The following is a 14646-nucleotide window of genomic DNA, read 5'->3' as shown; positions in this document are numbered from 1 at the left end:
TTTAGGTATATTTAAGCCAGAGGTTGATAGATCCTTGATTGGTCAGGACATGAAGGGACATGGGGAGAGGTAGGAGGTTAGGGCTGAGAGGGAAAATGGATCAGCCATGATGAAATGGCAAAGCAGACTCAATGGGTCAAATGGCCTAACTCTGCTCCTAAATATTGTGGTCTTACAGATGGATCTAGGTGAGGTGGCATAAGGGGTAGGAGAATTGGAATGGTGTCAGAGGCTGGGAGGTAATAGGGTGGATCCAGGGGAGGTGGCATAGGAAGCTCCATGTACCTATCCAGGCGTCTCTTAAAAGACTCTATTGTATCCGCCTCTATCATCATCATTGGCAGTATATTCCACACACACACCACTCTCTGTGTGGGAAAACTTACCTCTGACATCCCCCTTGTACCAACTACCAAGCACCTTAAAACTATGCCCCCTTGCTTGATCCATTTCAGCCCTGGGTAAAAGCCTCTGGCTATCCACACAATCAATGCCTCTCATTATCTTATAACATCTCTATCAAGTCACCACTCATCCTCCGTCGCTCCAAGGAGAAGAGGCTAAATTCACTCAACCTATTCTCATAAGGCATGCTCTCCAATCCAGGCAACATCCTTGTAAATCCCCTCTGCACACTCTCTATAGTATCCACATCCTTCCTGTAATGAGGTGACCAGAACTGAACACAGTACTCCAAGTGGGGTCCAACCTAGGCCTTCAAAAGCTGTAATACCACCTTATGGCTCTTGAACTCAATCCCACGGTTGATGAAGATCAACACACCATACGCCTTCTTAACAACACTGTCACCCTGTGCAGCAGCTCTGAGTGTCCTATGGACACAGACCCCAAGATCTCGTTGACCCTCCACACTGCCCACACATATCTGAGTTGAACTCCATCTGCCGCTGTTCTGCATTCCATCGATGTCCTCTGACAACTCTCCAGACTATCCACAACACCTCCAACTTTTGTGTCATCAGCAAACTTACTAACCCACCTTTCTAAATTGAATAGAACACAATAGAAAACCTACAGCACAATACAGGCCCTTCAGCCCACAGAGCTGTGCTGAACATGTCCTTACCTTAGAAATTACCTAGGGTTACCCACAGCCCTTTATTTTTCTAAGCTCCATGTACCTATCCAGGAGTCTCTTAAAAGACCCTATCGTACCTGCCTCAACCACCGTTGCTGGCAGCCCATTCCACTCACTCACCACCCTCTGCGTAAAAAAAGCTTACCCCTGACATCTCCTCTGTACCTACTCCCCAGCATCTTAAACCTGTGTCCTCTTGTGGCAACCATTTCAGCCCTGGGAAAAAGCCTCTGACTATCTACATGATCAATGCCTCTCATAATCTTGTACACCTCTATCAGGTCACCTCTCATCCTCTGTCGTTCCAAGGAGAAAAGGCTGAGTTCACTCAACCTATTCTCATAAGACATGCTCCCCAATCCAGGCAACATCCTTGCAAATCTCCTCTGCACCCTTTCTATGGTTTCCACATCCTTCCTGTAGTGAGGTGACCAGAACTAAGCACAGTACTCCAAGTGGGGTCTGACCAGGGTCCTATATAGCTGCAACATTACCTCTTGACACCTAAATTCAATTCCGCGATCGATGAAGGCCAATACACTATACGCCTTCTTAACCACAGTGTCAACCTGTGCAGTTGCTTTGAGCGTCCTATGGACACGGACCCCAAGATCCCTCTGATCCTCCACACTACCAAGAGCCTTACCATTAATACTATATTCTGCCATCATATTTGACCTACCAAAATGAACCACTTCACACTAATCTGGGTTGAACTGTTGAACTGCCACTTCTCAGCCCAGTTTTACATCCTATCAATGTCCCGCTGTAACCTCTAACAGCCCTCCACGCTATCCACAACACCCTCAACCTTTATATCATCAGCAAATTTACTAACCCATCCCTCCACTTCCTCATCCAGGTCATCTATAAAAATCACGAAGAGTAGGGGTCCCAGAACAGATCCCTGAAGCACTCCACTGGTCACCGACCTCCATGCAGAATATGACCTGTCTACAACCACTCTTTGCCTTCTGTGGGCAAGCCAGTTCTGGATCCACAAAGCAATGTCCCCTTGGATCCCATGCCTCCTTACTTTCTCAATAAGCCTTGCATGGGGTACCTTATCAAATGCCTTGCTGAAATCCATATACACTACATCTACTGCTCTTCCTTCATCAATGTGTTTAGTCACATCCTCAAAAAATTCAATCAGGCTTGTAAGGCACGACCTGCCCTTGACAAAGTCATGCAACACACACAAAATACTGGTGGAATGCAGCAGGCCAGGCAGCATCTATAGGAAGAGGTACAGTCGACGTTTCGGGCCGAGACCCTCCTGGGAGCAGAGATAGCCCAGGAAATAACAGACCAGTGAGTCTTACTTCAGTGGTTGGTAAGTTGATGGAGAAGATCCTGAGAGGCAGGATTTATGAACATTTGGAGAGACATAATATGATTAGGAATAGTCAGCATGGCTTTGTAAAAGGCAGGTTGTGTCTTACGAGCCTGATTCAATTTTTGAGGATGTGACTAAACACTTTGATGAAGGTATAGCAGTAGATGTAGTGTATGTGGATTTCAGCAAGGCATTTGATAAGGTACCCCATACAAGGTTTATTGAGAAAGTAAGGAGTCATGGGATCCAAGGGGATCCAGAACTGGCTTACCCACAGCAAGCCAAGAGTGGTTGTTGACAGGTCATATTCTGCATGGAGGTCGGTGACCAGTGATGTGCCTCAGGGATCTGTTCTGGGATCCCTACTCTTCATGATTTTTATAAATGACCTGGATGAGGAAGTGGAGGGATGGGTTAGTAAATTTGGTGATGACACAAAGATTGAGGGTGTTGTGGATACCGTGGAGGGCTGTCTGAGGTTACAGCGGGACACTGATAGGATGCAAAACTGGGCTGAGAAGTGGCAGATGGAGTTCAACCTAGATAAGTGTGAACTGGTTCATTTTGGTAGGTCAAATCTGATGGCAGAATATTGTATTGATGGTAAGACTCTTGGCAGTGTGGAGGATCAGAGGGATCTTGGGGTCCGTGTCCATAGGACGCTCAAAGCAGCTGCGCAGGTTGACACTGTGGTTAAGAAGGCATATGGTGTATTGGCCTTCATCAATCGTGGGATTGACATGCCAATCAATATTTGGGAAATTAAAATCTCGCACCACAACCACCCTGTTATTAGTACACTTTTCCAGAATCCATCTCCCTATTCTACGTCCTCATCTAAGTCATTTATTCAAGTCACAAAGAGGAGGGGTCCCAGAACAGACCCCTGCGGGACACTAATGGTCACCATCCTCCATGCAGAATAACAACAACCCTCGATATCTCTGTTACTATGCAGGGGGGAGGGCCCATAAAAAACACCAACTGGAGTTATTGCCCCCTTACTGTTTCTGACTTTCACCCACAATGACTCAGTAGTCAACCCTCAGTCGTGATACTATCCCTGATTAGCAGTGTCACCCCCACACCTCTTTTGCCTCCCTCCCTGTACTTTTTGAAACATCTAAAACATCCAAGTCTCTGTAGGGCCACAACACCATAGTTGCATGCATTGATCCATGCTCTAAGCTCACCACCTTGTTTATGACACCCCTTGCATTAAAATAGACACATTTCAAACTATCTGGCTGAGTGCTTTTTTGCTCTATCATCTGCTTATCTTTCCTCACAAACTCCCTATAAGCTGTCTCTACTTGTGCACCAACGGCCCATCCTCTGCCTCTTCACTTCTCTTCCCATCCCTCTGCAAATCTAGTTTAAACCCTCCCCAACAACATTAGCAAACTTCCCCACCAGTATACTGGTCCCCTTCCAGTTCAGGTGCAACCCACCCCACTTATACAGGTCACCCCTTCCCCAGAAAAGGTTCCATTGATCGAAGAACTTGAAACCCCGTCCCCTGCACCATCTCCTCAACCACTCCATCTGTGTTATCTTCCTGTTCTGACCTTCACCAGCTTGTGGGACTGGGAGTAATCTGAAGATTACCACCTTGGATGTCCTGCTCTTCAGCCTCCTTCCTAACTCCCTAAACTCACTGCGCAGGACCTCTGCCCCTCTCCTGCCTATGTCATTGGTACGAACATGTATCACAACTTCCAGCTGTTCACCCTCCCCTTCAAGAATGTTCTGCAACCACTCAAGAGACATCCTGGACCCTAGCACACGGGAGGCAACACACTATCCTGGTGTCTCTTTTGCTGCTACAGAACCTCCTATCTGTCCCCCTAACTATTGAGTCCCCTATGACTATTGCTCCATCTGACTTTACCCTACCCTTCTGAGGCTCAGAGCCGACCATAGTCCTATTGATCTCGCTTGCTGCTGCCTTGCCTGGATAGGTCATCCCTTCAGCAGTATCCATTGCTGAGGAGAATGGCCATAGGGGGGTCCTGCACTGACTTTCTTCCCCCTTTACCTGTCTCGATGTACAACCATCTACTCCCCGAGTTCTGCACTCTGGGTGTAACCACCTGCTGGAAAGTCCTATCTATCAAATGCTCGACCTCCCGGATGATACTAAGTTCATCCAACTCCAGCTCCTTAATGCTAGAGGCTGGGAGGTGGCATGGGCAGGGGTGAGTGGGAATTGTACCAGAGGCTAGGAGGTGGCATGAGCAGGGGTGAGTGGGAATTGTACCAGAGGCTAGAAGGTGGCATGAGCAGGGGTGAGTGGGAATTGTACCAGAGGCTAGGAGGTGGCATGGGCAGGGGTGTGTGGGAATTGTACCAGAGGCTAGGAGGTGGCATGAGCAGGGGAGAATGGGAATGGTACCAGAGGCTAGGAGGTGGCATGAGCAGGACAGAATGGGAATTGTACCAGAGGCTAGGAGGTGGCATGAGCAGGGGTGAGTGGTAATTGTACCAGAGGCTAGGAGGTGGCATGAGCAGGGTGAGTGGGAATTGTACCAGAGGCTAGGAGGTGGCATGAGCAGGGGTGAGTGGTAATTGTACCAGAGGCTAGGAGGTGGCATGAGCAGGACAGAATGGGAATTGTACCAGAGGCTAGGAGGTGGCATGAGCAGGGGTGAGTGGTAATTGTACCAGAGGCTAAGAGGTGGCATGAGCAGGGTGAGTGGGAATTGTACCAGAGGCTAGGAGGTGGCATGAGCAGGGGTGAGTGGTAATTGTACCAGAGGCTAGGAGGTGGCATGAGCAGGGTGAGTGGGAATTGTACCAGAGGCTAGGAGGTGGCATGAGCAGGGATGAGTGGGAATTGTACCAGAGGCTAGGAGGTGGCATGGGCAGGGGTGAGTGGGAATTGTACCAGAGGCTAGAAGGTGGCATGAGCAGGGGTGAGTGGGAATTGTACCAGAGGCTAGGAGGTGGCATGAGGAGGGGAGAATGGGAATGGTACCAGAGGCTAGGAGGTGGCATGAGCAGGGGTGAGTGGTAATTGTACCAGAGGCTAGGAGGTGGCATGAGTAGGGGAGAATGGGAATGGTACCAGAGGCTAGGAGGTGGATGTAGAGGGGGAGAGTGGGAATTTCACACAAGGTTACTAAGTTTACTGATGGCCATTCTCACACTGCAAACTTGAACTCACACTGTAGTCAGAGTTTAGTCACAGTAGTTCAGCACACTCAATGTCACTGTTCTTTTTTAATAATTGCACATTAAAGCTTTAATTACACAAATTAAAAATAATCCAAAACCAAAATATTACATTTGCCGGAAATCTGAAATTAAAAAAAGAACTAGAATGGGCTGGATGAGTTGAAGGGCCTGTTTCTGTGCTGTAGTTCTCTACAACTCTAAAAATATTGAACTAGAACAGATTTTTCCTACATTCCCAGTTTCCTATTAAATAAGATGATGAGAGGCATTGATCATGTGGATAGTCAGAGGCTTTTTCCCAGAGATGAAATGGCTGACACGAGAGGGCACAGTTTTAAGGTGCTTGGAAGTAGGTACAGAGGAGATGTCAGGGGTTAAGTTTTTTTTACACAGAGAGTGGTGAGTCCGTGGAATGGGCTGCTGGTGACGGTGGATATGATAGGGTCTTTTAAGAGACACCTGGACAGGTACATGGAGCTTAGAAAAATAGAGGGCTATGGGTAACCCTAGGTAATTTCTAAGGTAAGGACATGTTCAGCACAGCATTGTGGGCTGAAGGACCTGTATTGTGCTGTGTAGGTTTTCTACGTTTCTATGAGTATTTTATGACCTACCCTTAGAATCTTCCGCTGCATTTTATAAGAATGACTAGTACTTTAAACTTTATGCTAACTTGCAATTAAAATACCAGAGGGGAGGTCTCACAATAATTACAAAACTTTTTACACTGATCCACCAATCAGAGAATCTGACTGCCAATCACTCTGGTAGAAGGAGCTTGCACAATTTTGTTAGACCCAGAACTCGTATTCAAGTATGCAGATAAAGTTTATTGCATAAAAACAAGCTGCCCTGACTCACGATACACACAAATAACACAGGCATGGCAAGTATGAAAGCAGGACAGTGTACTTGAGCAAGAATTCCCTACAGTGCTGGGAAAGAAAAGGTTAGCTGACAGGAAAGCGACTAACCGTCATGGAGTGTGTCGAACAGTTGTTTAGCTGTGCACGTCTCACCTTTCACCTCTCCAGGCATTTCAAGGCCAAGTTTCTGATAAAAGTCTTTTTGTTTTTTTAATTCCGCTGTAAATGACAAATAATTTAGGTTTAGGCATTTGTGATACACAATATTAACATTTTCTGCTTTACCTCTAAATCATCGGGATTCCATGAGTTGGTCTAAAGAAAAAACATAACTCTCCAGTTTGAGTTGCACTAAGGAAAAGATTTAATAACTCCCCAGTTTCGATTCAAAGTTCAAAATGTCACCATATACAACCCTGATATTCATATTCCTGTGGGCATACTCAGCAAATCTCTAGAATAGTAACTATAACAGGATCAATGAAAGGTCAACCAGAGTGCAGAAGACAACAAACTGTGCAAATGCAAATATAAATAAATAGCAATAATGAGAACATGAGATAATGAGATAAAGAGCCCTTAAAGTGAGATCATTGGTTGTAGGAACATTTCAAAAATGGGGCAAGTGAGTTAGTTATCTTCTTTTATTCAAGCCTGATGGTGGAGGGATAGTAACTGCTCTTGAACCTAGTGGTGTGAGCCCTGAGCCACTTGTACCTTCTACCTGATGGCAGCAGCAAGAAAAGAGCACGACTCGGCTGGTGAGGATTTCTGATGAAGGATGTTCCTTTCCTGCGACAATGCTTGTGTAAATGTGCTCAATGGCTAGAAGGCTTTAACCTTGATGTACTGAGGCGAATCCACTACCCTTTGTAGGATTTTGTAGCTTGATTAAGGAAAAATATCATAACTTCCCAGTTTGAGTGGGACTAAGGAAAAAGTATAACTCCCAAGTTTGTGGTGCACAGAAAACAGTTCAGGACAGTGAAGTCACAATGAGATTATCACAATGGACAGAAGATACAAAAGCCTGAAAGCACGTACAAGGCTCAAGGACAGTTTCTACCTCACTGCTGGAGGACTATTGAATGGTTCCCTAGTGCAATAAGATGGACTCCTGACCTTAAAAAATAGAAAAATAGAGGGCTATGGATAACCCTAGGTAATTTCTAAGGTAAGGACATGTTCGGCACAGCTTTGTGGGCTGAAGGACCTGTATTGTGCTGTACGTTTTCTATGTTTCTATGTTTCACAATCTACCTTATGATGCTGCACCTCATGGTTTACCTGCACTGCACTTTTCTGTCAATGTACATTTTATTCTGTATTCTGCTAGTGTTTTCCTTGTTCTACCTGAATATACTAAGCAATGAAAGTATCTATATGAACAGTGCACAAGACAAGCTTTTCACCAACCTTGATACAGTAATAAACCTAGTCCAATAAAGGAAATTGCAATTGATCATGTGAATATTCGGTGCTCTTGCTGATGATAAAAAGACTGATCGATGCCCCTTCACTGAGTTCAGAGATTTCTCTCCTGCACAGGAAGATATTTTCTGTACTTCATACAGTTACAAGCTGGAGCTTAAGAAAATAATTAACTTTAAAGATTTACAGTACATCTCTGCAGCCACATTTTTCAATTAACCTTTGACTTCAGCATGTCTTTCACAAGAAGTTTTAGTTATTTTATATTAAACCCTAAACTGATTTTAAGAGGTATAGTGATGCATCTACAGAAGACCATGTTTCAGCAATTTGAAAGTGATCCCTCATCTCCATTACTAGCCTCACATTTGTGTATCAGTCTCTGAGAGAACTGCTTCCTTTTTACCATCAAAGATGCAATGGCACCTGTCTTAATTACACAACTTGCTAAAGCCCTGCCTGCTCAAAGAACTCTTTGCATGAATATGTATTCCTACCTTGTTCACTCTTACATCAATTAGATCTTCATCACAATCTACACAAAAAAGAGCTCCCTTTGGGGCTACTCTGCCTTTTCCTGCATTGGTAATATCTTCCTGGACCACTTCCACCTCTCCACCACTGGTCACATCTCCAGGCAGTTTCATTGCTTGATGACATTCAGTTTCAGATAGTTCTCAACATTTGTCAGCCATGTATTGAAAAGACTGAATCAACTGCCCTTGCCTCTCAGCATAAATCTCCACATACTCCTCTCTAATTGCCTCCCTACAATTTCAAATGTCAAAAGAATGGAACATGCATGTAGAACAGATTTAATGCAGCTTTACCAGTCTGCATATGATTTTGGGCTGTATACTTAAAGAAGATGCTGACATTGAAGATTTGCCTGCCAACCCCTGGGACAGAGACGTTGACATATGGAGTTCAAAATACAAACTAAATTTATAAAAGTACATATATGTCATCATATGCTACCCCAAGATTCATTTTCTTGTGGGCATTCACAGGAAAAGTAAAGAAATATAATACAATTTATGAAAAAGAGGAGAGAGTAAGTGCCAGCGAGGGGAAGGGAGGGCAGGGACCCTGTGCCCAGGGAGGGGAGGGCAAGGAGTCTGTGCCAGTGGTGGGGGGGGTAAGGGGGGAGGAGGAGGAAGAGAGGTGTTTGTGCCCAGAGTTGGATGTAGGTAAGAGGGAGAGAGAGATGGGCAATAGTCTGTGCCCAGAGGGGGGAGGGTACGTCAATGCGCAGGGGAGGGTGAGGAAGTTAGGGTGATGTTTGTACCCAGACGGGTCAGGGAGGGCCATACTCAAAACTTGGCCATAAAGCCACAAATTCCATCATCAGATAACATGAAAATTAGTGGCCCAACACCGACACCTGGGGTACACCAGTCACTGTTAGTTACCTTGTCAAAGATCTTCTGAAAATCCAAATAAACACAGCATCCACTGAGTCTCCTTCGTCTATTCTGGATGTTATCTCCTCAAAGAATTCCAACAGATTTGTCAGGCAAGATTTCACCTTTAGAAAACCCTGCTGACTTTGGCCTATTTTATTATGTGTCTCCGAGTACCCTGAAATTCTGAAACTTCATCTTTAATAAACTCCAACATCTTTCCAACCACTGAAGTCAGGCTAACTGGCCTATAATTCATGGTTTTTTGACTCTCTCCCTTCAGAAACAGTGGAGTGACATTTACTCTGGACCCATTCCTGAATCTAGTGTCTTCAACCCTGGGGTGTAGCCTGTCCAGTCCAAGTGATTATCTTCCTTCAGACCTTTCAACTTCCCAAGTATCTTCTCCTTAGAATTGGCTACTCTACTTCACTCATGCTTGCCCCCGACACTCTTGAATTTGTGGCATGCTGCTTGTGTCTCCCACAGTGAGACACACAGAAATTGTGAGAGCCCGTGCCACTCTGCCTTCTCTATGGTTACAGGCTATCACGTGATGTACTGAGCACCTGCAGGACACATCCTGCTTCCATATCCAGGGGACGAGACTAGGTTGATGGTATAGGGAGATTTATGAAAATCTGTGAGGCTGAAGAGAACTACAGGGAATGGTGTGGAAGGAATGGCTTAGTGGGGAGAGATGTCAAAGAGGGGAAGGGAATACAGGGAGTGGAGTGGAAGGAGTGGATTAGTGGGGAGAGTTGTCAAGGAGGGGAAAGGGAATAAAGAGGGAGAAATGATTCTATGAAAATGAGAATTTACACTAATGCATCTTCTACCCTCACTCTTCACTTCCCCTCCCACACTGACTCATGCCCGTCTCCTCTATCATTTACGCCTCTTGTCTTCATTGTAAAACATGCTGCATTTCAATTTGTCAGAAAAAATTGAAACTTTCCAACTTACCTTCTTGGAGACCAGGCACCAGTTTGTAGACAATATCTTGCATTGTACGATCGTGTCTGAGAAATTGATGAAAAAGTTAATATATTAATTGCTATCTTACAGAAGTAATTTCCAAAATTTCCAAACTATATTCCATGTAAAAGAGTAAGGTTATGTTGACAATTAGATCAACTTATTGATTTGCTTAGAAGATGAAAATTTAAGGATGATTTAATAAATGTATTTTGAAAATATGGATGATTCCAATAACAGAAAACCAGAGGCACAGATGTGAGATAATTGGCGAAGAACCTGAGAGGAAATCTGAAATATTGATTTCTGAGGAAGTCCTTGTAAACTGGACTGTTCTGCACAGTACGTGATGAGAACACATACAACATGATCTCATAAATAACAATAATTTTCAGACTGCTAGGCAGCTGCTTAGAGGAACCCATGGCTGCTGATTGTTGGGACAAGGTTTGAGGCATCAGGGTATTAATAAAGCTTTGACATTTGCATCACCTGGCCTTTCCTAACAATGACTGTGAACAAGCCATAGCCCTAACAAACTAATTAAGGTCTGAGACTTTGGTAAAAGTTATCTGAGAACTTAAATTTCTTGAGGTGCCCAAACTTTTTCTTGGTGCTCCTTTCCTTTTCTTCCCCACTCTAAAATTGTACAAAACAAAAATAATACACTAACCTTGCTTAAAATGTTGAAAGGAATGTTTCATCTTTAACTTTATGACTTTTGGAGATCAGTTCATCTTCTACTCACTTAACTATTCACAGTAACAGAAATTTTGACCAAAGGTGCCCAAACTTTTGCATGCCACTGTATTTTTGTATCATCCACAAACTTTGCCATGAAGCCATCAATTCCATTGTCTAAATCATTGACAATGTGAAAAGTAGCAGTCCCAATACTGACCCCTGAGGAACACCACTAGTCACTGGAAGTCAACTAGAAAAGGCCCCTTTTATTCCCACTCGCTGCCTCCTGCCTGTCAGCCAATCCTCTAACCATGCCACAACACACACAAAATGCTGGTGGAACACAACAGGTTAGGCAGCATCTATAGGGAGAAGCGCTGTCGACGTTTCGGGCCGAGACCCTTCGTCAGGACTAACCAAAAGGAAAGATAGTAAGAGATTTGAAAGTAGTGGGGGGAGAGGGAAATGCGAAATGATAGGAGAAGGCCGGAGGGGGTGGGATGAAGCTAAGAGCTGGAAAGGTGATTGGCGAAAGTGATACAGAGCTGGAGAAGGGAAAGGATCATGGGACGGGAGGCCTCAGGAGAAAGAAAGGAGGCAGGGGGAGCACCAGAGGGAGATGGAGAACAGGCAAACAACTAAATATGTCAGGGATGGGGTAAGAAGGGGAGGAGGGGCATTAACGGAAGTTAGAGAAGTCAATGTTCATGCCACCAGGTTGGAGGCTACCCAGCCGGTATATAAGGTGTTGTTCCTCCAACCTGAGTTTGGATTCATTTTGACAATAGAGGAGGCCATGGATAGACATATCAGAATGGGAATGGGACGTGGAATTAAAATGTGTGGCCACTGGGAGATCCTGCTTTTTCTGGCGGACCGAGCGTAGGTGTTCCGTGAAACGGTCTCCCAGTCTGCGTCGGGTCTCACCAATATATAAAATGCCACACTGGGAGCACCGGACGCAGTATACCACACCAGCCGACTCACAGATGAAGTGTCACCTCACCTGGAAGGACTGTCTGGGGCCCTGAATGGTGGTGAGGGAGGGAGTGTAAGGGCAGGTGTAGCACTTGTTCCGTTTACAAGGATAAGTGCCAGGAGGGAGATTGGTGGGAAGGGATGGGGGGGACCAGTGGACAAGGGAGTCACGTAGGGAGCGATCCCTGCGAAAAGCAGAAAGGGGGGGGGAGGGAAAAATGTGTTTGGTAGTGGGATCCCGTTGGAGGTGGCGGAAGTTAAGGAGAATTATATGTTGGACCTGGAGGCTGGTGGGGTGGTAGGTAAGGACAAGGGGAACCCTATCCCAAGTGGGGTGGCGGGTGGATGGGGTGAGGGCAGATGTGCGGGAAATGGGAGAGATGCGTTTGAGAGCAGAGTTGATGGTGGACGAAGGGAAGCCCCTTTGTTTAAAAAAGGAAGACATCTCTTTCGTCCTGGAAAGAAAAGCCTCATCCTGAGAGCAGATGTGGCGGAGACAGAGGAATTGTGAGAAGGGGATAGCCTTTTTGCAAGAGACAGGGTGGGAAGAGGAATAGTCCAGGTAGCCGATGCAGACTGGGAGACCCCCTCCCCCTCCGGTCTTCTCCTATCATTTCGCATTTCCCCCTCCCCCCACTACTTTCAAATCTCTTACTATCTTTCCTTTTGGTTAGTCCTGACAAAGGGTCTCGGCCCGAAACGTCGACAGTGCTTCTCCCTATAGATGCTGCCTAGCCTATTGTGTTCCACCAGCATTTTGTGTGTGGTGTTGTTTGAATTTCCAGCATCTGCAGACTTCCTCGTGTTTGCTCTATCCATGCCAGTATCTTTCCTGTAACACCAAAGGATTGTATCTTGTTAAGCAGCCTTATGTGTCGCACCTTATCAAATGCCTTCTGAAGTTCCAAGTAAATATATCAACTGCCTCTCCTTTGTCTACCCTGCTTGTTATGTTTTTGAAGAATTCTAACCGATCTGTCAGGCAAAGTTTCCCTTGACAGAAATCATGCTGACTTTGACTTATTTTATCATTAGTCTCCAAATACTCCGAAAACTCATCCTTAATAATAGACTCCAACACTTTCCCGGCCATTGAGGTTAGGCTAACTGGCCGAAAATTTCCTTTTTCTGCCTTCCTCCCTTCTCAAAGAATGGAGTGACATTTGCAATTTTCCAGTCCTCCAGGACCAAACCAGAATCAAGTTCTTGAAATATCATGACCAATGCATACGTTATCTCTTCAGCAACCTCCCTCACAGCTCTGGGATGGAGTCTATCTGGTCCAGATGAATTGAATTGAATTGACTTTATTACTTACACCCTTCATATACATGAGTAAAAATCTTTGCATTACGTTTCCATTTAAATGTGCAATGTGGAATTAAAGTAATTTGTAATAAATAGTATGTACAACAGGATAGTCATTATAACATATAAATACAGTTGTGTCAGCATGAATCAAGCAGTCTGATGTCCTGGTGGAAGAAGCTGTCCCGGAGCCTGTTGGTCCTGGCTTTTATGCTGTGGTACAGTTTCCCGGAAGAAGCAGCTGGAACAGTTTGTAGTTAGGGTCACTTGGGTCCCCAATGATCCTTCAGGCCCTTTTTACACACCTGTCTTTGTAAATGTCCTGAATAGTGGGAAGCTCACATCCACAGATGCACTAGGCTGTCCGCACCACTCTCTGCAGAGTCCTATGATTGAGGGAAGTACAGTTCCCATACCAGGCAATGATGCAGCCAGTCAGGATGCTCTCAGTCGTGTCCCTATAGAATGTTCTTAGCATTTGGGGGACCCATACCAAACTTCCTCAACCGTCTGAGGTGTAAAAGGCGCTGTTGTGCCTTTTTCACCACACAGCCGGTACGTAGAGACCGCGTGAGATCCTCGGTGATGTTTATGCTGAGGAACTTAAAGTTGTTCACCCTCTCAACCCCAAATCCATTGATGTCAATAGGGGTTAGCCCGTCTCCATTCCTCCTGCAGTCCACGACCAGCTCCTTTGTTTTGTGACATTGAGGGAGAGGTTGTTTTCTTGACAACACTGTGTCAGGGTGTTAACTTATTCTCTGTAGGCTGTCTCATTGTTGAGATTAGGTCAATCAGTATAGTGCCGGCAGCAAATTTAATTAGCAGATTGGAGCTATGGGTGGCGACACAGTCATGGGTATACAGAGTAAAGGAGGGAGCTTAGGACACAGCCTTGAGGGTCGTAGGGGCAGAGGTGAGGGAGCCCATTCTTACCACCTGCTGGCGATCTGACAGGAAGTCCAGCATCCAGCTACACAAGGCAGGGTGAAGGTCAAGGTCTCTGAGCTTCTGGTTGAGCCTGGATGGAATTATGGTGTTGAATGCTGAACTGTAGTCCAAGAACAGCATTCTCACATAAGCATCCCACTTCTCCAGATGCGTAAGGACTTACTCACCTTAAGTTCTTTCAGTTTGCCTTGTACTTTTTCCCCTTTGTAATAGCAATGTCACACACTCCTGCTCCCTGGCACTCACAGACCTCTGCTACACTGCTGGTGTCTTCCACAGTGAAGACTGATGCAAAGTACCCATTAAGTTCATCTGCCATTTCTTTGTCCCCCATTACTGCCTCAACAGCATCATTTTCCAGTGATCCAATTGTTATGTACCCCTAGGGTTCATATTTTCTGTGGACAACCACTTTAAAATGTCGGGAGAATG

General features: G+C 45.3%; 1 protein-coding gene across 3 annotated transcripts in view; it reads right to left on the bottom strand.

Moving 5' to 3' along the window:
- Window positions 1–14646, bottom strand: part of LOC140737581 (polycomb group RING finger protein 3) — a 184877-nt gene that overhangs the window by 66573 nt on the left and 103658 nt on the right. For 2 of the 3 annotated variants that reach the window (XM_073064017.1, XM_073064016.1), the window contains exons 5-6: window positions 10282–10337; window positions 6590–6700 (exon numbers count right to left, since the gene is read on the bottom strand). In XM_073064017.1, the coding sequence (XP_072920118.1) occupies window positions 6590–6700; window positions 10282–10337 (167 nt within the window). The remainder of the gene's footprint in view (window positions 1–6589; window positions 6701–10281; window positions 10338–14646) is intronic. The other variant, XM_073064019.1, reaches the window with a different exon arrangement.

This window comes from Hemitrygon akajei, chromosome 13, assembly GCF_048418815.1.
Source record: "Hemitrygon akajei chromosome 13, sHemAka1.3, whole genome shotgun sequence".
Taxonomy (NCBI): domain Eukaryota; kingdom Metazoa; phylum Chordata; class Chondrichthyes; order Myliobatiformes; family Dasyatidae; genus Hemitrygon; species Hemitrygon akajei.
The sequence above is the reverse complement of the archived record's forward strand: the minus strand, read 5'-3'. Positions and strand labels throughout refer to the sequence as shown.